Genomic DNA, 22,926 nt, shown 5'->3' with positions numbered 1-22,926 from the left:
GGGTGCATCCGAAGAAGTGGGTATTCACCCACGAAAGCTCATGCTCCTACACGTCTGTTAGTCTATAAGGTGCCACAGGACTCTTTGCTGCTTTTACAGATCCAGACTAACATGGCTACCCCTTTGATAGTATTTGACAGACATTATGCTACATCTGACACTTCCTGCTCTTACGTTTTTGTATTCTGCAGTGTGATCTGCTGTCTAATACTTATTCCTACTGTTTTAATCATAATAAGGTTAATCTTCAAAGCATTATATAAACACTAACAAAAACTCCTAAAACACTTAAAAAAATATTCCTCTGAGGCAAGGAAATTTGTCAGTCGGGATTAGAACTCGGATTATACTCTATGAAAGTTACTTTTAATGCTCATTTTTAAATATTCTGATATGTACACTATGGGTAGAAGAAAAGTCAATAGGAAACACATCATGGAAATTACAGCTGTGTTCAGCAGAAAACAAACAGCAAAACAGATTTAAGTGCAAGCAACACAAGTGACAGTTCAGAACCTCATGGACCTCAGTTCCGTTTACATCTTTCTCCCACCAGTGTGTTAGGCCCTGTTTTTTCTGTGGCCCCGCACGTACTTATATTAATCACTTTGAGCATATATACTGGGGATTTAAAGAGAGCCTAAGGACTTTGTGTCCAACTTCTAGTCATTTTGTGGTTCCCTTAGGCGCCTTAAAAATCCTAGCCTTAAATGCATAGACCTCGGAGCTTTAAAAGGTAGGTATTATCCCCGTTTTACTGATGGGAAACTGAGGCACAGAATGTTAATAGCCAAATGTTCAAAAGTGGCCTGTGGTTTTAGGTACATCACCTCTTGGCTACTGGACATGAAATACAATGGGCTTCTTTCTTTTTCTTTCCTACCAGAAGTGCTAAGTATCTGCAACTCGAGTTCAGCTGGCATTGTGGTTGCTCAGCATTTGAAAGAGTCAGTCAGGTCCAGGTTGTTTCGAGTTGGATACCTAAAGCTGATGGCTGTTTGTGAATAATTTACCCTGGGTATCTCACCCAAGGAAGTGTATATAGAGCCGGGAATAGAATCCAGGCCCCTTAGTTCCCAGCCCAGTGTGCTGGAGGCAGTGATATCTAGTGGACAGACTAGTGCTGCTTGTCAGTGGTGTAAATAGGAAGCTTACAGCTACAGTAACTCCTCACTTAATGTCGTCCCAGTTAACGTTGTTACGTTGCTGATCAATTAGAGAACATGCTCCTTTAAAGTTGTGCAATGTTCCCTTTAAATGATGTTTGGCAGCCGCCTGCTTTGTCCACTGCTTGCAGGAAGAGCAGCCTGTTGGAACTAGCTGGTGGGGGCTTGGAACCAGGGTGCACCGGCGGCAGCCCCCCTATCAGCTCCCCGAAGTTCCCTGTGCAGCAGGCTATCAATTGCTGGGCAGTTCTGCTGTCCCTCCCCCCCACTGCCATGTGCTGCTCCTGCCCTCTGCCTTGGAGCTGCTCCCGGGAGCCTCCTGCTTGCTGTGCAGAGGGGGGCGGGAGAGGGGTGCTAATGTCAGGGTGACCCCCTCCCCCTGCTCTGGTCCCCCGATCCTGTACCTCACCTTCACAGAGTGAGTGTGTGTGGGGGACACACGACAGGGCTCAGGATGGAGGGAGTTAGCTGGCAGCTGCTGCTGTCTCAACTTGCTGATACACACACACACACACACACACACACACACACACACACACAGTATAAAATATAAAATCTGTGTGTATATCTATATCGAGAGAGAGAGACACTGACTTTTGTCTGGCGAAAAAAATGTTCCTGGAACCAACCCCCCCATGTATATTAATTCCTATGGGGAAATTGGATTCGCTTAACATTGTTTCATTTAAAGTAGCAATTTTTAGTAACATAACTACAACGTTAAGCGAGGAGTCACTGTAGTTTCTTTTAACTTGAGGACTTTATGAAATTTCCACTTTAAATTGTATAGCATTGCCAAACCAAACATTCAGAAATCATGAGTTAGGCTCCCAAAAATCATGAGTAAAAAATAATAATTGTGGGGGTTCTTATTTGCCTTTTGGTTTCTGAGCCTTTACAATACACACTGCTTTAGTTTTTAAAAAAAGTTTCTATCCCTCATGTTTGCAGAGAGAAGCTTGAAAATACGAACTGAGATTTTTATGTAACCACTTGACTCCAGGAGCTGGGCCTTTAAGCAAAACAAATACTGTGCGTGAGGTTTGCAATAAAATTGTAGGCATTTGGTACACTGAGTGTATGTGAACTTGTGCAAAAACAAGCCCCACAAACGGTCAGTGCATACAAGCTAATTTTGACTATAATGTTTAAAATTAGTATTAATGTCCTTTTTAAATCCTGACTCTTAACAGATATTTCTACTGTGAAACCATTTACGTGCAGTGTCCTGTTGTAAAGCCTCTGAACCAGCATTTGTGTCCAAAGCCGTCCGATTCTCTATCTGATTATCCTATCTCTGTCATAGCAGAAAGCAGCAGTCTGTGAACATTGATCAAATTTAAATAATTGCAGATACTAAAGCATGCGTTGGCACAATGGCATGAAGGCCGTCTTCCATTTTTACTATCACTCATAACACAGGAAGACTGATTAGAATGTTGGATCCCAAAATTAAATTCTGCATTATGTGGGTAGGTTTATTGTGATGAAAACTGAGACACATTCTCAGGGCTTCAATGGAAATGTAGAAAGGACTGTTTTACAATGAAACAATTCTAGGAAATTGCTTGTTTTTATGGATTAGCTGAGCATTTTGCCTGAAAGATTGAGGGGTCAGATTGGAAAAATGTGTCTCCAATCTAAAATGAGATGCCACTAACAGTAGATTGAACAGGTCTTCATAATATAATCAACCCTGTCCCTTCTGACATGCTTTGATAAACTAATAGCTAATAAGACTGATTTAAATTTTCATTAGACTTCAGAATTAACATACACTTCAGATTCTTTGCAGACTTGGGCAGACATCACTGCATTGGTTTACATTTAAATGATCTTCATCTCTAGCCCTTCTCATTGTAGTTTAGAAAAAGAAATTGTAGACTTTAGAGCACAAGATACAGCACCAGAGAAAAACTCGAGGTCGCTGAGCCACTGTGAGGTGGCCCACTTTGATCTCTAATGGGATTTAATCACCTACAGTACATTTATGCTGTGTGACACTACTTGTTTGAAGCATGTAAGTAATAAATATGGTGTTGTGGGATTTCAGCCTGCTCAGGAGGACAGGAGAGAAGATCAAGACCCAGAGAGCAGAGACCTTGAGATTAAGGAAGGAGACGGAGTGCAGGAAGAGCGTTCCAAAGCAGAGTTGAAAAGAGAGAACCCTGAGACAAAAGCAGACCAAGAATTAAAAGCCACCCAGAAATCAGTAAGAAGACACAGAAATATGTACTGCAAGGTTTCCTTGCTGGATGACACCATTTACGAGTGTGCTTTGGATGTAAGTGCCATTCAGTCTCTTAAAATGGGTGGCGGGGGGAGGGTTTGGAATTGGGTGATGCTGCCAATTAAGTAAATGGTTAAACTCCATTGGAGTAGGACTTCTGCCATAAACCATAACAATTATTTAACATATGATAAGAATGTGGGGCACTTTGGACATTGGAAAAAAAAAATCCAACATCTCTATTTGGGGGATTTTTTTAAAATGCCGTCATCTCACTTGCCGATGCTTTCTCCTTCATTTGCCCCTATTTCTGATACTCCAGGCTTGAGTGTATATATAATTTTACATCCTTTTAAGATTTGATTATAACGCTAAATAATATTCAGATCAGAGCCAGAAAATGTTTCTTGTCAGCTGGATTTGTGTGCTTTGCTGGCTTTTCACCCAGAATACCTTGGAAACCTAAGATCACGTGCTGCTGACTAGTAACAGGAAAACAGTTTCAGCAAATCACCACAGAAAAAAATGAGATTATCACCACTTAAACTTGGTCAAAATACTTATTTTTGCTTTGTTCTTTCAAATTCTTCCTTCTCGTATGAGCTATGCCTTGAAAGAGTTAGCAGGCATGCTTAATGGGCACATAACTATCAGTTGTAGTTCGTCCAAGTCTGTCTTAATCATTTATCTAAGCCGGAATTCTTACAAAGGGTGATGGTAGCACTGCCACCAGGCCAAACCCTGTTTCTGAACACTCGTTCTTAATGATCAGATTTTGGGTTTTAGTGGTTGTGAAAGGGTTGCTTCTATTCCTGTCATCAGAGTGTTGCAGTTGCCTTAGTTTTCCATTAGGGGGAACTGCGTGCAAAATGACAAATTCCGAAACTGTCTCCCTTTGGGTGTAGTTTAACAAGTCTTGACACAAATGCATCCCAACACAAGAAGCCTCTCCTTTCTATGCCATCTGCTCAGGCTTGATTCACCCTTCTGTTTCAGATTCTGTGAACTGTCTCTTCAGCCTTTACAGCCCTCTCACTATGGTCTGGGTTACCTTCTGTCCTTGTATCAGAGGTTCATAAGTTCTCCCTTTAGGTTAAGGGGTTCACCCCTTGGTGCATGGATCCAAGGCAGTCTTTTCCTCACCACACCTGCCTTGTAAGCCGATCTATATCCTACTCCTGTCCACTCCCCCCGCCCCAAGCGGCAGTTGGGACCCTATGTAAAATGTGCACCCCTAGTTCCCGCGCCTATGAAAATAACGTTTAAGCGTACCCTTCAGGTTGATGCTCAGTGGACGACTGTGAACAGAGATACTGTTTACATCAAAATGTATGTAAAATATAAGCCCAAACGTTGGTGGAGCCAGGATCACATTCCAGAATACTGGTGGAGCATGGGCACCACGGGACCATTTAACTCGCCACCTATGGGGCCAACATGCCCTTTTATGTGGGTATGTAAAAATTGCTAGTAGAGCTACAATGTCTAGCAGTATTGTTCAGAATAGAAATAGCAGTAAACAAATAATGTTTTTAGCATCCCCATTAAATCGATTTCAGAAGCTCTGCTCAGTCCCCTATTGTTGAAAGGTTTTTGGCTGTACATGTTTTTCATATATATCTCATAGGATGATCCCAGTGTCATAGAAATAAGAAGTCAACAGAAATCTAATTCAACATCTGAGTACTAGCCCAACACGTAAACAATCTGGCACTTAGTCTTTTGAGACATAATGAGCTAATTAAGCCCTGAACCCACTGGTTAAGTCTGGTTGCTCATTTGTGACCCGTTTAGGTTTCTAGGGCTTCTTGTGCAAAGCAGTTACCTTAGATGACCCTGTACAATTAGGTCAGTGCATCAGTGTTTGTGTAACAGTGTTGCTGCCATTGCTATCACATGGGATGCTTCTGGTAACATAGTTTTATGTCCTAGAGATGGTGAGGAACGTGGTTGGGGCAAAACCTTATCCGATAACAAGAAATAGCTGATCTTTTAAGGGAAGGCCTGGGACAATTATGTAGTTGAAGCCTAAAAAATTGTTTGCTGCAGTTTGCAGTTTCTTAGCTGTAGTATCCCTGGAGCTGTAAATCCCTTTAAGCTATAGCTTCTCTCTCTGTGCCTCTCTGTGTCTCTCTCTGCCTCTGTCTCTCTCTCTCTCTCTGCCAGTCTGATTCTCTTAAAACATACAAAGCTTAAATTATCGAGATGTCCATTGTTTCTCTAGATTGTTTGATAGAATCCACTTGTCAGGACAAGTGTATGTGGATTAGACCCAGTCTGAAATTTTGTTGAACTCTGCTATATGGCAGATATTTAGATTTAATTTTTAATCTTTTGAATTTAAAATGAAAGTATTGTAGCATTTAAAGTAGTTTTAAAATGAAAATACATTGGGTCAGAAGTAATTTTTATTTCCTAGGGAGCTTCTTGTGGTGTTGTGCTTATTCTTGTTATGAAAGTGGTGGTGTAATGAATGCCTAAATAAAAATCAAACAAAAAACCTCCCCAAAGTGTAGTATTTAAATAACACTTCATTTCAGAACATTTAGAAAAAACCTAAATTAATCCTAAAGACAGATAAATATTATTCTCATTTTAAATGGGAATACTGAGACAGGGAGCTTGTGATTGGAAGTCAGCGGTACAGCTAGGATTGGAACCCAAGGTTCCTAGCTCCCAGTTCTATGCTTAATCCACTAGATCATGCTGTGTCCCAAAATAGCGTCAGAATAATAGGTGCTATTTCCAGTCACAAGTCTCAGTCTGGTCACCACTTGATAAACCTAGCTAATGTAGCATTTTGTACTGCCACCTATCGCTGTAGCATAAGTACCATCTCGAAGCATTTTACAAACACTTAAGCAACACAACACCTCTTTTGGGTAGGGAATAATTATATACCCATTTTTTGAGATGGGTAAACTGATGTGCAGATAAAATGACTTTCAGGATGCTTAGTCAGTATGGTCAGGAACAGAGTCTACATCAGTTTTAAACACTTCCCCAATAATTCGGGTTTGCTGTATTTGAATTTCCGATCTGATGCTCTTGCCTGTAAAGTGAAATACTTGGCCATAAATTGCTGAGCCAGTCAGTACCCTTTCTTTTGCTCAAGAATCCAGCCCTCTTCAGTGATTATGTAGAGTGGGAGAGTTATTGGGGGGAGAGGAGAGGCAAAAAGCAATGTATAATATAGAATCTGTTACTTATTTGCAGAAACATGCCAAGGGTCAGGATCTGCTTAGAAAAGTATGCGAGCACCTCAATCTTCTTGAAGAAGACTACTTTGGACTGGCCGTATGGGACTCTCCAACTTCCAAGGTAAGAAGGTGCTTGTGGAACTACAGTCAACAATCAAAAAAATCCAAAACTCTTCTTGATAGGTTATTGTCTCCAAAATGGGAAGAAGTGTGTAGCATCCCAAAAAATTATGTTTAATCTAGCTATATTTTTATTTTTTCCCCATGTGTGAAAGACCTTTTCTAAGAACTGGCAAAGTGTGTGAATTGTAAGAGTAACGATACTGTGAATAAAATAGAAACTACTATAAAATAGGACAGCGTGGGCTTTGCTAATGGAGGGGAGCAAAACGAACTTGGAAAAATCTATTCTAGAGGAATGAAGCCAAATGCAAAATAGATTAGACTAGACTCTGGTTTCTTTCTTTCTCTCTCTTTGCATTATAAATATACAGCAGAAGAACTCATGGATTTAAGTTATTCAGAAGTGTTGGAGATATTAGGGTTTTTCCTTTTTAAAAAAAAAAAAAAATTGTGGTTCACAAAATAGAGTGGATAGAATAGAGGAGTAGATACTTAAGATGTGGAAGAACCTGAGCACAAAAGGAAATCAGTGAGAATTTCTTCATAGTCATAAATTATTCCATGTATGTACTAAAGATAATAAGAGGAGCAATCAACGTCTGTTACTTTGGGGGTAAATAAGCATGTTTGATTTAGCTGTTAATTTGAGTCAAGTGTATGTAGATTGGCATCTCTCATCTCAATTTCTGAAGGGTCCCGTGTTCATTTTCTTCCTCTTCCTGACTTGTCCGTCACTGTTATGGCTGACTCTTAGTGATTTAGCCTTAGGTTTGTTTTGTTTTATTGATCAGGCAAGTGCTTCCTTCTTCACTGTCATGGGTACACCTCTGATCTGTATCTGAATGAACCAGTCAATCAATATTATGACTGGAAACAACTTACTCCCTGCACTCTAGTATTCTGCGGTACAATACTGGCTGTTTCAACTTCATAAAATATGGAAAGAAATGTAAGTGGTTCCAGATTTAACAGTGTGTTCTGTGCGCACACAAAGGAATTATTTGGATAATTCCCATGGAGTTGCATATATAAATTCCACTCCTGTCCTGTGTGTAACCGAGGAAATCGAGTTAGAAAATTTTTAGTTACATTTGATTTTCTACAGGAAAACACTAAATGGAAACTGTCAGTTTTCATCCACGCTTATTTGTGATTAGTTGAACTAACCAAATAAGCGTGTAGCCTTCTTGGAGCACTTTCCCTTTAGAGTGGAAAAATGTCACAGGAGAATGGCTCCAGCTGGCCTGACCATCATTGGAAAAAGTCCCTGGAGCTCTTGTCAGCATTTACAAGATTTGGTGGGAGGCCATTCTGGATTAATGTTTCAAGCTGAGACTTGTCACTGACAGAAGGGAAGGAAAATACTAAAAGTGTAAATATTTAGTGAGGCAATGCAATTTTTAATGTATTTGCTGAAAATAAGTTAAATTCTTCATACTGAAACTCAAATTGGTCAGTTTTACTTTGTTTTTGTTTAGATTTATGCAGCGTCATTGTCATGCATTGTTATTTTTAACCCGCTTGTGTGTTCTTTAACAAATCAGACTGCCTGACATAAAAGTTAAGGCCTTGTTTAGTAAAAATTAAGCCTACCTGGGGATTGATTTCAAATCATTGTCTGACTTGAAATGTATTTAAAGACTTTTCATAGCTTATGGTCAGTATTCTGGCTACCTCCTTGTTTCACATATTGGAATCATTTATGTTAAACTGGTTTACTATGGTGGGATGAAGAAATTAAACCATTAAAAGATTCTTTAAAAGATACAAAGAAAGATTCTTTTTGTGGACAGTTAACAGAATAGTGGCTTTCATGTCAGCTGAAGTCTCGTTTTTATTTTCTTGTATTTAGAATTTGATTTCATTCTTGCAGTAAGGGGTTGTTTACTCCATACTTAATGGAATCTACTATATGTAAAACATTGTTAGATATTTTTAAAGGCAGAAATGTCAAGCTGTTCAAGCTAAGTCTTTTAACCAATGTGTTTTGTGTTGTGGGAAGAAAATTGCCAGGTCATCATTCTCTGACCACTTCCCCTTTTGTCTGCCTCTCTTTGTATCCATTACTTTTGAGTCAAGCAGGCTTCCTTAGGTTTGGGACAGGAGGAGTGGAAGAAAGCTAATTGCATTGCCGTCTTCGAAAACAGAATTATACACATGCTTTTTTTACTCGCTCGATGTCTGATTCGGAGTTTGCTGCTGTAATTTCTTACAGACTGCAACGAGTGAGGGAACACAGTTAGTAGCAGGATTGTTCGGTGTCGGAGATTTATTGTCACTTAAAACCAAGAATGAGAGAGTTAAACAGCTGTTCGATATAGATTTTAATCCCAGTCTGGAATAAACTATTAATGTTTGCAGCCACCTTTTGCTCTTTTGAGATAATTGCCATATATATCTATATATCTTTCTGCTTAATGGAGTGTAAACTTCCAAGTCTGACATTCCCTCCAGTACTACAATACTCTTTAAAAAGTGCCCTCACCTAGTTACTTGATTTACCAGCTAAAGTGTTTTTAATAAGAGTCTTCAACAAACCAACATTTGAACCTCCTCCAAAATGATAGCTAGGGTTTGATGGGAAAGAGGGGGGTGTGCGTGCGCACGCACATACACATGAAAATATTATACCTAAATATTTCTACCTTCAGAAATAAACCAACAGTGGCTGCAAGGAAGGGCGCTTTCATCCTCTGTTTTTCCAGTGTGAGAAAGTGAATAGAGGGACTGTTTAGCACTGAAGGAGTTTATATTGGAGTTTATACTAGTCTGAAAGGGAGAATTGTTTCCCACTGATTCATGAAACAGCGTTGGATAAGAGTATCATTAATTACCGAACCCCTCATTGTCTGTTGGATTAGGCAGACAGGATGAGTTCCATGAATGCATGACTGCACTCAGGCTGCGTTAGAGCCGGCAGCTAGGCTGTCCCATTCTCATTGGAGAAAACTAACATTTGTAGCATCAGCACTTACATTTAAAATTGCTATGCTGACAAAACCGTAGACCCCCAAAAATGCTATGTAGCTGGCCTGTGGGCCTTGTTTTTCATGGGTTTCATAGCACTAGTTGTAAAGATTGGAAGAGTAGAAGAGAGCTGATTTTTAATAATGAATTTAAATTAAACCTATCCACCGTTGTACGAGTAAACATTTAAAGAAAAATGTCCTTTAGATTAAGAAAGATGAGCTTAGAGGGCCGAATGGGGTGGGCATACTAGTTTTTCACCTCAGAAGACACAGGTTTACAAATCCTGCTTAGGTCACATGAGCATGAATTTGATGGCTTCATTCTAGCCTCTAGAAGATGATTATCAATATTGCACTGTCTTCATACAGTGTATCACAACTGATCGCTTCTGCTAAGAAGAGGCTCGAGACGGAGATGTTTCACGAGGAGCATTGGCAGGACTGTGAAATAATTTCACTGTCATCAGTTTTGCACCACCTCCTTGCTCCCCAAAAATACAAATAAAGGAGCTGAATTAGGGGCAGCTGAGGGAACTGGATAAAAATGTCTAAATATATTATCTCCTCAAGCTAATTCTCAGAAATGTGCCTTTTTTTTTTTAAATAAAGATTATCACCCCCCACCCCGAACTGTCATGATAGGTGCTAAGTTTTTGCTGTCATTGCAAAATCTTCACTTATTCCAGTGATTGATAGGACATAAAACTGTCTTTATTAAAGACTACACATAGAGGGGCTTAACTTACTATCTAAACATCTGAATTAGTGTGAGCAATACATCTTAAAATGCGGAGGGAGGTGCAGCCGGTTGTGAGAAAATGTCAGTGTTAAAACCTTTATGGATCTAATGTCTAGCTCTAGCTTAGACTGTCTGATGCTGGAATTTGAGAGAAATGTAGTTTGCAGTATTTCATCAGAGCATTTATTTTAATGAGAAAACTGAGTAGTCTGCACCTTTAGATCCACAGAGAGATGGCTTCCCTTGGAAGTTAGCACTTTATTGTTCAAGGCCGTTGTAGGAGCTCAAATAAATGAAGCTTTTTGGATATAGAGCTTTCATGTCCTTTTGGAATTTTAATGTATCATGTATGCAGTGTATATGTACTAGCTGGCCACTGGGGGACAAAAGTCACGGATGGGAATTCTGCTGCTGTCCTTCATCCCATCCTTTCTCTCTCTCCACTTTGAACTGCATGTAGATGAATGGTGTGATGAGATAGTAGGCTGGAGTGAACATGCTGAAAAATGGGGAAACTTAGGATGTTGTACATGTGTCTGAGTAGTAGTATAGAGTAATATAGAGGTGGATGGATAGATAGATATTGTACAATATAGACTGTATACACACATTACAACAGCCAGTTCAGTTCACATTTGATAGCTGCTTATTTAGCTGCTTGGCAGCACTGTTTCCTGTGGTGTTTCTTTTCATACTTGTCAACTGTGTGAATTTTACTGTTTTCTCCTCTTACAGACATGGTTGGATTCTGCCAAAGAAATAAAAAAGCAGGTTCATGGTAAGTGGATTGAGTTCATCTTGATCTTTTTTTTTTTTTTTTTTTTACTGGTAGATATTTATAGCTTTGGACTACAATTCAGAGAACCCCCGAAGACCAGTTAGAGTTCATGGAAGGGTGTTTGTCAGGGATCAGCACAAGTTCAAACAGCATGCACTCCCTCTTTTTACTCTTAATAGTGACACTTCGGTACAATGAAGAATATCCTACAGTACATTGTCAGGATGTAGACAAATGCTGTGCCTCCATAGTGCAATCCAGAATTGGGTAGATGCCTTTCAGCCTGCTGGTGTGTATGTGTGTGTGTGGGGGGGGGGGGGCGAGGGGGAAAAAGATGAATGTCATGGAGAACCGCTTAAGGATAAATAAGGAGATGGGAATCGGGAAAAGAAAAGTATATGCCGTAGCAAACTTCTGTGGATTCTTCAGAACTGCTCAGGCATCCAAATGGGATATCTGAGTTGAACAAGTGGCTTGAACAGTGTCAGGATGAATGTCTCACAGTATAAGCAGAAATGGACTGTGACTTCTTCTGATATCAGTGTCCATGTAGATCCATTTTCAGAGACCAGTTTTTCTTCAAAGAATACACACACTCAAGACGTCTCACTGTAGTGAAAGTGAATTTGTGTGTAGGTTTACAGGGAGGAAGAGAGATATTTCAACAAAGCTGTAAACTGAAGAGGCTCTCTGTGTGGCATAATAGAGGCAAAACTCCATTGGTGTTAATAAATAAACAGCACTGGGAAAGCTTCTTCATTCAGTCATCTATTTTTATTTTTATAATCTACAAAAGCAATTGTTTGTATGCACAGCTTTAGCTGCTTTTCTCCTTTGCGACATTAGTGGTAAAAGTACAATATTATGAGACTGGTGCAAAAACCTACAGCAGGATGATATTTAAAGGAACCCTTTGTTTCACTCAGCTGATTGAGATAAATTTAAATTGTCTTACTAGAAAAATGACATGATTAAGATACAGATCTAAAAAAGGGAACAGTACTTTTCTACAGACAACCCCAGAATGTTTGTGTTCCCCTTAAAATAGATGGAAAGTTGCTCACCATTATCTTAAACTTATTCATGAATAATTTGAATGTTTCTGGCACCATAGAATGAAAATGGCAGGATTTGTCTCTTAACTCAGTTATGTTATTGGGTAAGAGGCAAATCTGTAAATGGAGTCTGTTTGGTTTCTCCCATCCTCCCCTGTCCCAGCCCCATGTGGGATTTATTAAATCTTTTAAGAAACCAAATCAGAAAAACTTGCCTTCCTGAATTAAGTACCATTTTAAACTATTGAATTAGAGGGTAATGAATGAAGTCGTTATATTTGACTCAGGTTTTTGCAGCAATTTTAGAAATTCCCTACTGAAGCATTTAATGCCTCTGCCCTTCAGGTCAGCTATCTAAGGGCAAAATTGATTATACCTTCCAAGAGGAAATGGTGACCTCATTCTGAACACTTGAAAAAATAAATCTTTAAAGCTACTGCCTTCTTGGTATCTGAACTCTCTGAAGTAAGGAGGGGAGGGGTGAGTTTTAATGTCCACACAATGTAATTATGATTGTAAGGTGCTAGATTGGAACATTATATTTTGTATCTTTTTAATGATTTCACTTATCAGTTTGTTTAAAAATCTTTATTTTCAAATACAGTATGACTCCCAGAGAGTTTATGAAAGGTTTCATTTTTGTATAAATTGAAAAATAAACATAGTTTTGCATCTTTGCTTGTTAGATGTGATTTATTGAACAGTGGCTGAGCATACATTTTGAATATAATTGTAGTACTCCTAGAAGTAAGACTGATGACACTAACTAGAGCTAAGTACTATCTCTGAAAGTGCTACATAAACCTTGTAATTCAGCTGTACTAAAACATTTCAGTCTTGACCTGCAAAACCCTTGCTGTTTTAGTCCTGGGTGTTTCTTGACTACACATTGATATTTGTACTGAATTTATATGGTGGCTGTGTGGCATGGGCCAATGTTTAACCACTAAACACCTCTTTCTTCTCACCTAAGGGAGATTTAAAACCTGAGTCTTTGGTGGTAAAATGCTAATTCATTAACCCACACCACAGTTTGACCTCTATTCATACTTGATCACATCTATAAAAAGCAAAGAGAGATATGAAGTATTTAATGAGCAGTAGATTCCAAAACAAGTGAATTCCACATTTCTTATATTATCTGAATATGTCCACCTCCACATAGTCTGCTTACGTGTTCCCCATAAAAGATGTATTTTAAGCTAAGTAAATGAAAACAGATCAGAGACTTTATCACTTCTTTAAACTACATTCTATAATCAATAGTTCAAATGGCAGCATTCAAATATAAATATCATTTGAATGCTTTATTTTTAAAATCAGATTTGATCTTCATAATTTTTATAAACTTCTGTATTGTGAACATTTTTGTTGTAAATTTTCAAAACTTGTATGTTTCTAATTACAGGAGGCCCCTGGAACTTTACATTCAATGTGAAGTTTTATCCACCAGATCCAGCACAGCTGACAGAGGATATAACGAGGTAAAGATACATTATTTCCCATTAACTTTGCTAATCAGGCTCGCTTAGTAAAGTACTGAGAGTGGAAAGTACAATAGACGTGCGCGATATTTTGCTTTTCAGGTAAAAGCTCAAAAGCTATTTATAAATCTTTGTTTTCAAGTATATTTTAGAGTTAATACTATAGGACTAGACATAGTCTGCACTGAAGTCTATATGTGCATGATTTTTATGTATGCATACCTGCACATACTTTTAAATGCCTTGAACAAAGTCTGATTTCAGTTATCAAAAGCTCCATTTTGAAGGGGGTGATTTTATTTTTAAATCCTGTGATCGTTCTTCCTTTCAGACAGATGTAGCCCTTATCCTTTGAATGATGAGGGTGCACGAACTCTTTTTTCTTAAAAGCCAATACAAACACCACTCCACGCCGTTTAGCAGCATAAAAAGTGGCCTTTCTCTTCATTTCCTCAGGAGCTTCAGCTCAAAATAAAATGACCACATTTTTGTCTTCTGTTGCAGGAGTTCTCAACCTTTTTCTTGCTGAGGCCCACCCCAATATGCCATAAAATCTCCATGGCCCACCTGTGCCACAACTACTGGTTTTCTGCATATAAAAGCCAGGGTCGGCGTTAAGGGGTAGCAAGCAGGGCAGTTGCCTGGGACCACATGCCACAGGGCCCCCGCGAAGCTACGTTGCTCAGGCTTCGTCTTCAGCCCTGTGTGGCGGGGCTCAGGGCCCCGGGCTTCAGCCCCATGTGATGGGGCTTTGGCTTTCTGCCCTGGGTCCCAGCGAGTCGAACGCTGGTCCTGCTTGGCTGACCCCCTGAAACCTGCCCCGGACCCCTGGTTGAGAACCACTGTTCTATTGAACTCTCAGTTAAAATCACATCTTCTGCTTCTTTCCTGTAGGTATTATTTGTGTCTTCAGCTTAGACATGACATTGTTACAGGGCGTCTGCCTTGTTCCTTTGCGACACTGGCCCTGCTGAGTTCTTACACAGTCCAGTCTGAATTGGGAGATTATGACCCGGAGTTACATAGTGCAGATTATGTCAGTGAGTTTAAACTGGCCCCAAACCAGACAAAGGAACTTGAAGAAAAAGTCATGGAACTACATAAAACATACAGGTGAGTGCTGGTATTAAGGGAGCTTGTCTGTGCACCACAAAGTAAAAGGAGTAATTAGAATGATAGCCATTTAGTATTTTCACAAATTCTGTTTTTTTATTTTTCTCTTCAGGGCCATCAATATCTTTTGTGAGCCTCAAACAGAACAACAGAGAGAGAGAGAGAGAGAGAGTGTGTGTATTAGTTTCATAAATGAGTTTTCAGTTCACAAAGAAAATCCATCTGCTTTAAGTAAATAAATAAACTCCAAACAGTTACAAAAAGTCCTTCCAGAATTTATAACCCACTTGCTTTGCATAAACTACCCTGCTAGTGCTATGAAGGAATCAGATACTGAGAGAGTCCAGAGTTGGTCGTGTAATAGTAATTGCCCCTTGAGACTACTTACCTACAAACTGTAGCCTTTACTGCTTTCTTCCCCTCTCCCCCTCCACTCACTCCCATTGTTGTCCTTTTGTCCACCGTTTGTGTCTTGTCATAATCCTAGGCCTTGGCTACACTCAGGACTTCCCAGCGCTGCTGTGGCAGCGCTGCGAAGCGCGAGTGTAGTTGCGCCGCCAGCGCTGCGAGAGCTCTCTCGCAGCGCTGTAAGTACTCCACCTCTCCGAGGGGAATAGCTTGCAGCGCTGCGAGCGAGCGTGCAGCGCTGCAGGCTCTGATTACACTCAGATGGTTTTTAGGTAAAGAATTTCCACATAAAATGTTCTTACTGCTATTGCCATTTTATTTGAACTATAGAGGGTTTGTGTTTAGGAGATGAATGTTGACCTTGTTGTTCCACTTAAAATGGGCTATTGTTGCAATATTCATCCTTTTTATTCCCATTGGTCTGTATTGTATCATGCCTGCATAAGACATAACACTAGGATTTACAGTTTACATAAAATGTAAAGTCTTTTGTAAGTAAGATATCAAAGCAGCAAACAAAACTAAATGTATATAAATGAGTACTGTCCCAATATAGCATTTGGACACCTTGCACAATAGAAGCCTATTACCAGAGATACTTCAATAACACTGAAAATAGCCCCATTATCAGGATGTTTCTGTTATCCAGAGTTGCATTGTATTGCCTTTCCTATGGACAGTACACTATCTATTCCCAGAAAATGTCTCATTCATCTAGCCTGCTCCTAGTAGGAGTCTCCTATTAAGTGATTTCAACTGCCCTGGCATTTAATTCTCAGAACAATAGCTGGATTCTGAAAAGTATTGAGTGGGTACCACAGTTCGCTGTTTGGCTTCAGTAGCTTTAATTTGTTCACCTTTTTTGCAAATGAAGTTGGCTGTTTAGAGTATCAGTGCCATGATTCGTACAGCGGTGCTTTCCTTTTTCAGTCCGTTTACTAGGGTGACCATGTTTCCCAAAGGGAAAACGGGACATTGTGTGGGGCTCACCCAAGCCCCTTCTTGTGTGCAGGGCTGGCCCAAGCCACTTGCTGCCCCCCCCCCCAACATTCCTTCATGCCCCAGTTTTTTGGCAAAACTGGACAACTTGGACAAATGCCCAGTTTTGCCAAAAAAATTAGGGCGCCCAGGACAGGACTTAAAAAGGGGACTGTCCCGGCCAAAAGGGGACATATGGTCACCCTAGGTACTTCAGAGGCATAAGATGTTGAGGAATTATCATAGAATAAATACGAAGCAGTATCTTTTGTAAACATAACATTTTGCATTCAGAAAATCAATTCAGCAAACCAAGGCTCAGCAATTCTTTTGCTAAATAGAAGATCACTGTCTATTCCTTTTAAACTAATCATTACTATAGATAACAGTAAGTTCATTGTCTTTTTTTTTTTTCCCCACATAACCTTTTTTAGATCCATGACTCCAGCCCAAGCAGACCTCGAATTTCTTGAGAATGCAAAAAAGCTGTCTATGTATGGAGTTGACCTTCACCAAGCCAAGGTAAGAGATTTTGTTGGTGGTGGTGTAGGTTGGGGCCCACAGGTTCCTTGTTTCAAGAGTCCTGATCAAAGATGTAGGCAGGCAGGCAGCCACCCTTGCAGAAATGCAAGCATATAATAGATATGTTGTAAGCATTAGTGCAAGCCTTATAAAAAGGAAGTTACAGTTCCTGATTTGCTTCTCTGTACATTATAGAGAGCTCTTTATAAACCTACCAATGTAGACAAGCACTTAGTCTGACGAATTTAAACTAATGTTTGAGCCTGAAAAATAATCCACTTTCAGAATTCTGATAAATACAGTATAAACCCTAAAAGATCAGACACAAACTTTGAGCAGATGGGATTGGAGAAGAGATCAATAGAAGGGAGGAGGTTTTAAAGAGAGATATGAAGGAAAGTAAAATTGGCCCTTGGCACGTGGGAAGTTGGAAGCTGTTCAAGCATGCAGGACAAATGAATTCAGTAGCTATTTAGGAAAAGACAAAAGGAGTGTATAGAGAAAATGCTGGGTGATCAGTTGTTGGAACTTCAACACTGCTGTAGGTATAAATATGTATTAACTTTCTTAGGACTTGGAGGGAGTTGACATCATTCTGGGAGTCTGTTCCAGTGGCCTTCTTGTCTATAAAGATAAACTGAGAATCAACCGCTTTCCTTGGCCCAAAGTGCTGAAGATTTCCTACAAACGCAGCAGCTTCTTCATTAAGATCCGGCCAGGGGAGGTACGTTGCCAGTTTATCTTCTGTTTTTGTCCTGCATAGTAATAACTCATTTTCTAATTAGTGTCCAGTTTGTTCTTGTTTACATAAAGAACAGAAAAGTGCTGTGGAGATTTAAAGTTGTTTCCATAATTGCAGTAGTACAATTGGTTTTTCATTTTAAATTGTACCTTATTGCCTGTGTTATTTGGCTTTGTAGTAGATTCAATTTAGAATATAAAACTAAAATATCTGAGCCTATAAAATTACATTTGAATTATAAATTACATAGTTAGCTCCACCTACTTGTAGAGTATGGTATTCTGCTGTTGAACATATTCTCATTGGAATAAGACAAGCACATAACATATCTTTGTTGCAGAAATACAAATATAAACAAAATATTTCACCATTACCCATATGAAGCAAAATGCTTGATCTTTCTGATAGTACTTGGAAACATAACTTTAATGAGGAGAGCAAAAGATTCTGTGGTAAAGACATTTTTTTTTCTTGCTGTGGAAAGCAAGTAGCTGTTCGTTTCATAAGACCTTAGATGACCATTCATAATTCAGAATGTTGTACTTTTATCAATTGTCAAAGTATGTAGCAACATGGTATATGAGGGGGCTGGATCATGCTGTTTTGACTTGTATGTGGATCTCCTTCCCATGTTGGAAAGGGGAATGGAGTGGCCTCTGCTGCATTGTTTTACCCCCACTTTGTTGGGTCCAGCATGAATGGAAGCAGACAATGAGTAGGGAGGCCAGGGGAGATGCATTTCCCCCCACCCAGGGAAAGTACCCCTAGAAATGTAATATAGTCGCAGGCCACGTTTTCATTTCTCTGGTGGAAAATCCCTCTTAAAGGGGATCCCAGAACTGCTGCAGAGAAATATAGGCTCCATATAGAAGGGCCTATGCCTTCTTGCAGATGCCTGAGTATGTTCGTATATCTACAGGGTTTGTGGACCAAACCCTCATCTCTCTAGTGGAAGAATGCCGAAGAAGTTCTGTGAGGGGAATTTTGGAATTGCTTGCCTGGGTTTTACCTGGGTATGTTCTATGTAGTAATGTTCTCTTGCATACGTCACTTGTAGCTATAATAAAATAATCTGCATTGCAATTTTCCATAGCACGAACAATATGAAAGTACCATTGGATTCAAACTACCTAGTTATCGGGCAGCTAAGAAACTGTGGAAAGTCTGTGTTGAACATCACACTTTTTTCAGGTATGTCTTGCTTAAAATTGTAAAAAAAAAAAAAAAAAAAAAAAAATCTCTTTATTAAATATTGTGGGTTTTTTAAAGTGATACTAATTTCAAGTCTCAATTTTTGTAATTCTTTTGCTGATAGATATGTCTGACTCTCCTCCATAGTGATTTAAGGTAATAAGGCCTGTAAAGAGTAAAAAGTGCGTATGGAGACAGACTTTTATTTTAGTATTCCTAAAATAAATCAAGCTAGCAAATGAATGTTTAACCATTGAGAACATAACATAGGAAATCCATCAAAATACAGAGATCTGGAAGTAAGGCACTGAAAGGATAACATCTGTATCTAAATGCCATAAGAGAATGAGAATAAAGAAGTGTTTGCCAAATATTTAACTCAGATATTGGTTATTTTATCCAGTATCTCTGTCAGGTGTTGTTGTATCTTTACCCCTAAATGGTTTCTTTTTAATAAGAGATTATTGAGTAAAATAGAGGCTGAGATTGAGAAAACCAGTGACAGAGTTTCATGAGAGCTAAGGATGTCAAGGTTTGTAGAAGCAGCAAAGAGTCCTGTGGCACCTTGTAGACTAACAGACATATTGGAGCATGAGCTTTGTCGGATGCATGTCAGCTTTGTAGAAAGATGCTGATTGCAGTGCTGTCATGCACCTTATTTTGGTATCCACTTTACAGTGTTGTTGTATCAGAAAGTGCCTCTCAGCTGTGGGAGTTTGAGGTGCAGGTACTGATATGGGAAAGGTCAAGAAAAAATTCTTGATAATGGGACCTTTTCCTAAATAAATACAACTCCAGATGAACTGTTGTGCTAAAGAAATGACATAAGATGCTTCACGCAAGTCTTTTGGTCTGAAAAATGGTTGCTGGATAGTAAATATATGTTAGACTCTCTCATGTTGTTAATCTAAGGGCCCCTCCTTACTCCCTAAAGTTTTTTCTTAGAAAGCTAAATGTTACATTTTTGGTTAATATAGAAACTTTGTAGGTGTGGGGTCTGGGTGCCGGGGGAGTGGAGCTTGATGGGGTGGGGGTCCAGGTGCAGCTGCTTGGGGATCAATGAGGTGGGGTCTGGGTTTACGGGGCTCATCGAAGGGGTCCAGGTATAGGGGGGTAGGGCTTGTCAGGGTGAGGGTTCGATGGGTCTGCTTAACAGGGGAGCCCCAGCTGCTGCCGAGGGGATGCTGCATGCCAGGCTCTTGCTTCCCCTCATGATTCTCCTATCCCCATTTCTTCTCCATCCCCCTTCCCACATTCCCCTCCCCCTGCCCTATGCCCCACCCCACCGTGGGCACTCGCCCGCTGCACAGAAAACAGGAAGGCTCCCAGCACACAGAAGGGCAGCACGACTGGCACTAGGACCCAGGAGGCGGCGTTCAGCTGCAGAGTCTGGGGAGCAGACATGCAGCCTCCTTGAGCTGGGCAGATCTGTGCTTGCAGAAATTGGGGGGGAGGAGGTGTGGCATGTAACCCTGTGTGCCCCCCCCCATGCCTCGACTCTGGGGGGGTGCAATCCTGCCCCAAGCTGCACTCCTGGTCCCCCCTGTGCCCCGGTTCCCTTTGCTTCCCTGTTTTTTTCCCGCAGAGAAGCACAGGAATTCTGCGGTGGTGGCGGGCGCACAGTGATGCAGAATCCCCCCAGGAGTATATTATGTTAAGAGATCATTTAGAAAAATATATTCAGTTTTTCCACGCCCCCACCCCTCATCTCTTTAATTTCTTTCTATATAATATGAGTGATTTGGAGATATAAAACTAAAGTACATGTGTACCTTTCAGGCTAACTTCCCCTGAAGCACTTCCCAAGAGCAGATTCCTGGCACTGGGCTCTAAATTCCGTTATAGTGGACGGACGCAGGCCCAGACAAGACAAGCTAGTGCCTTGATTGACAGACCTGCTCCACAGTTTGAACGAACAGCAAGTAAACGGGCATCTAGAAGCCTTGATGGAGGTGAGTGAAGTTTCATTACCTTATTGTAAGGTTTCCATACTTTTTTTTTTTCCTATTGAAAATCACCCTGTGGGCTTAGGCTTCATAACTTTTATTATTATTAACAATAATAATTTATTTTCGCTAAAGAAGAAAGCTGATGTAAAGAGCCTGAAACCGAGACAGTGCCTGGAATGTATTTCTAGACACTCAGTTGTTGTAAGGACGTTCATTTTGTTAATTTTAGTTTATTAAAAAATAGTCAATTCTGATTCAAAATTTGTGGGCAGAAAATTGTAGAGAGAAATAAATTGGTTTGTTATAAAGCTCATAAATGACAGTGAGGTGACACTTCACAGAACTGTCAAATAAGACAAGCAAAAAAGAATGTTGTGAATTTAAATCCTGAAGACTGACTCTATTCCTAAAGTCCGTTGAAACAGATTGCTTTTTCATCTGAATATGAATTATTATATAAAGACTCTTTTTTAGTTTTGAAAGTAATAACTCAAGTCTTGAGAAAATGCCATAAAACACTTCAGTAAAAAGTCTGCACCTGCTTGTCCTGTTGCCACCAAAAGCTAAAAGAAAAATAGTACATTTTAACTTTGATGTAGTTTTTGAAAACTACTACCACAGATCTAGCTTTGGATCCCCATACTACATCTGGGCTCCAAGTGGTGGTACTTGTTTTGTACTGCTAGTAAGTTTTTAAACTTCATCAGCGGTGTTGGCATGACAGTTCATGTCAAACTCTATGGGCAAGTACCATAGGAGAAGGGCAAGTTCCACTTTTACTAATCTTGTGCTTTAATATCAGACCTTGGAAAATAAAAACAGCAAATTAATGCTTCTGACTGAATTGAAGTCTGCAGCCTTCTCTATATGCTACATGAGTAGCTTGTTAACATGTGCACAATTTCTTCAGCTAAACATACGTCTCAAAAAATTGAGGTCAGACCTATATTGGAGGAGAAGCAGGAGGATGTGGTGATGGTTGAGATTCCAGAATCAAAACCTGTGGAACAGTTCGGAGAGAAGCCAGGTATAGCTGTGGTGGCTATGACTCTCTGCAGTGCCTTTTCTATCCTTTCCTTTTTTATGCTTGTACTTGACAGCTCTGAAATGTTTCACTAATTTTGGCCTTTTTCTTCATTTCTTTGCAAGATGTCTCTTTATAGTCAGGTAGCCAACAGGCTGGGATGGGTTTATGTCCTTAAGTGTGGAGAAATGTTGGAATAGAATTGCTTGATTACACTTTTTAGACATGTATGCAGTGTAGTTGTGGCTGTGTCCGTCCCAGGAGATTAGAGAGACAAGATGGGTGAGGTAATATCTTTTATTTGACCAACTTCTTTTGGTCAGAGAGACAAGCTTTCGAGCCACATAGAGCTTTTCTTCAGGTCTGGGAAAAGTACTCTGAGCATCACAGCTAAATGCAAGATGGAACATATTGTTTTCTAAGAGATCGTTCAAGGTAGAGAGGCTTGTTAATATCTCTGCAGTGATAGGGCAAAAAGAGGGGGTTATTGGGGTACAGATTGTTGTAAATAAATCTAGCAGACTTTTAGACAGAAACTCTGTGCTCAGATGGAGAGATTTTAAAGGTATAATTACATTTCAAATAAGACTATATTTTAAATTTGTGTACTTATAAATGCTAGATTAGAAAATGTGGAATATTGTTTTTGTGGTCTTAAAATATCTGCTTTAAAACTCTCTTTTTGGATTTCATCTTAGAGGTTGCTTGCATTTTTTTTTTAAATCTTGTTAAATACGTTTTGTAGTTCATGACATCTTGGGGAGCCATCTTTTGTAGAGCCTAGATTTCTTAGGACATGTTTATTATTTGTTACAACAGTATCTTGTTGACTTCTTGGCAAAGAAGCTGAGATGTGTATAAATTTTGTATAGTGTTAGGACGAATTTGTGTATTATACCAATGTTATCAGAAATCTGCTCTGTTTGCTACTTCTCTAATAATGAAAGGAAACTCATGATGAATGCTTACTGGCGCATATTTCTGTCCAGCCAGCATCCTCCATATCTGTGTTTGAGTAGAGTCCCATTCTGCCACTCCACCACAATTCACTATAGAAACCTTGTTTTGTAGCCATAATGTTTCTGTCCAAAAAGATATAGACAGGCCCATCAATACCTTTCCTAAGATGGAGACTGACACAGGTCAGTCATTCCCATCTTCCATACCGGAGTGACATCTGCCTACGCAAGTGTTGCCAGCTCCGGCTGGCTTGAGAAGTCAGAGATTGATACTGTAAATCAACCCAGGCATCCCA

General features: G+C 39.7%; 1 protein-coding gene across 4 annotated transcripts in view; it reads left to right on the top strand.

Moving 5' to 3' along the window:
* The window catches only part of EPB41 (erythrocyte membrane protein band 4.1), a 102,430-nt gene that overhangs the window by 29,036 nt on the left and 50,468 nt on the right, over positions 1–22,926 (top strand). For 3 of the 4 annotated variants that reach the window (XM_029912678.1, XM_029912677.1, XM_029912676.1), the window contains exons 3-11: positions 3,220–3,450; positions 6,613–6,717; positions 11,163–11,205; positions 13,669–13,744; positions 14,639–14,857; positions 16,678–16,765; positions 17,337–17,489; positions 18,601–18,698; positions 20,478–20,650. In XM_029912678.1, the coding sequence (XP_029768538.1) occupies positions 3,220–3,450; positions 6,613–6,717; positions 11,163–11,205; positions 13,669–13,744; positions 14,639–14,857; positions 16,678–16,765; positions 17,337–17,489; positions 18,601–18,698; positions 20,478–20,650 (1,186 nt within the window). Of the gene's footprint in view, positions 1–3,219; positions 3,451–6,612; positions 6,718–11,162; positions 11,206–13,668; positions 13,745–14,638; positions 14,858–16,677; positions 16,766–17,336; positions 17,490–18,600; positions 18,699–20,477; positions 20,651–21,557; positions 21,675–22,926 lie in introns of all 4 variants that reach the window. The other variant, XM_029912675.1, reaches the window with a different exon arrangement.

This window comes from Terrapene carolina, unplaced genomic scaffold (genome assembly GCF_002925995.2).
Source record: "Terrapene carolina triunguis isolate 2854851 unplaced genomic scaffold, T_m_triunguis-2.0 Scaffold236, whole genome shotgun sequence".
In the NCBI taxonomy this organism is placed as follows: Eukaryota; Metazoa; Chordata; order Testudines; family Emydidae; genus Terrapene; species Terrapene triunguis.
The sequence above is the reverse complement of the archived record's forward strand: the minus strand, read 5'-3'. Positions and strand labels throughout refer to the sequence as shown.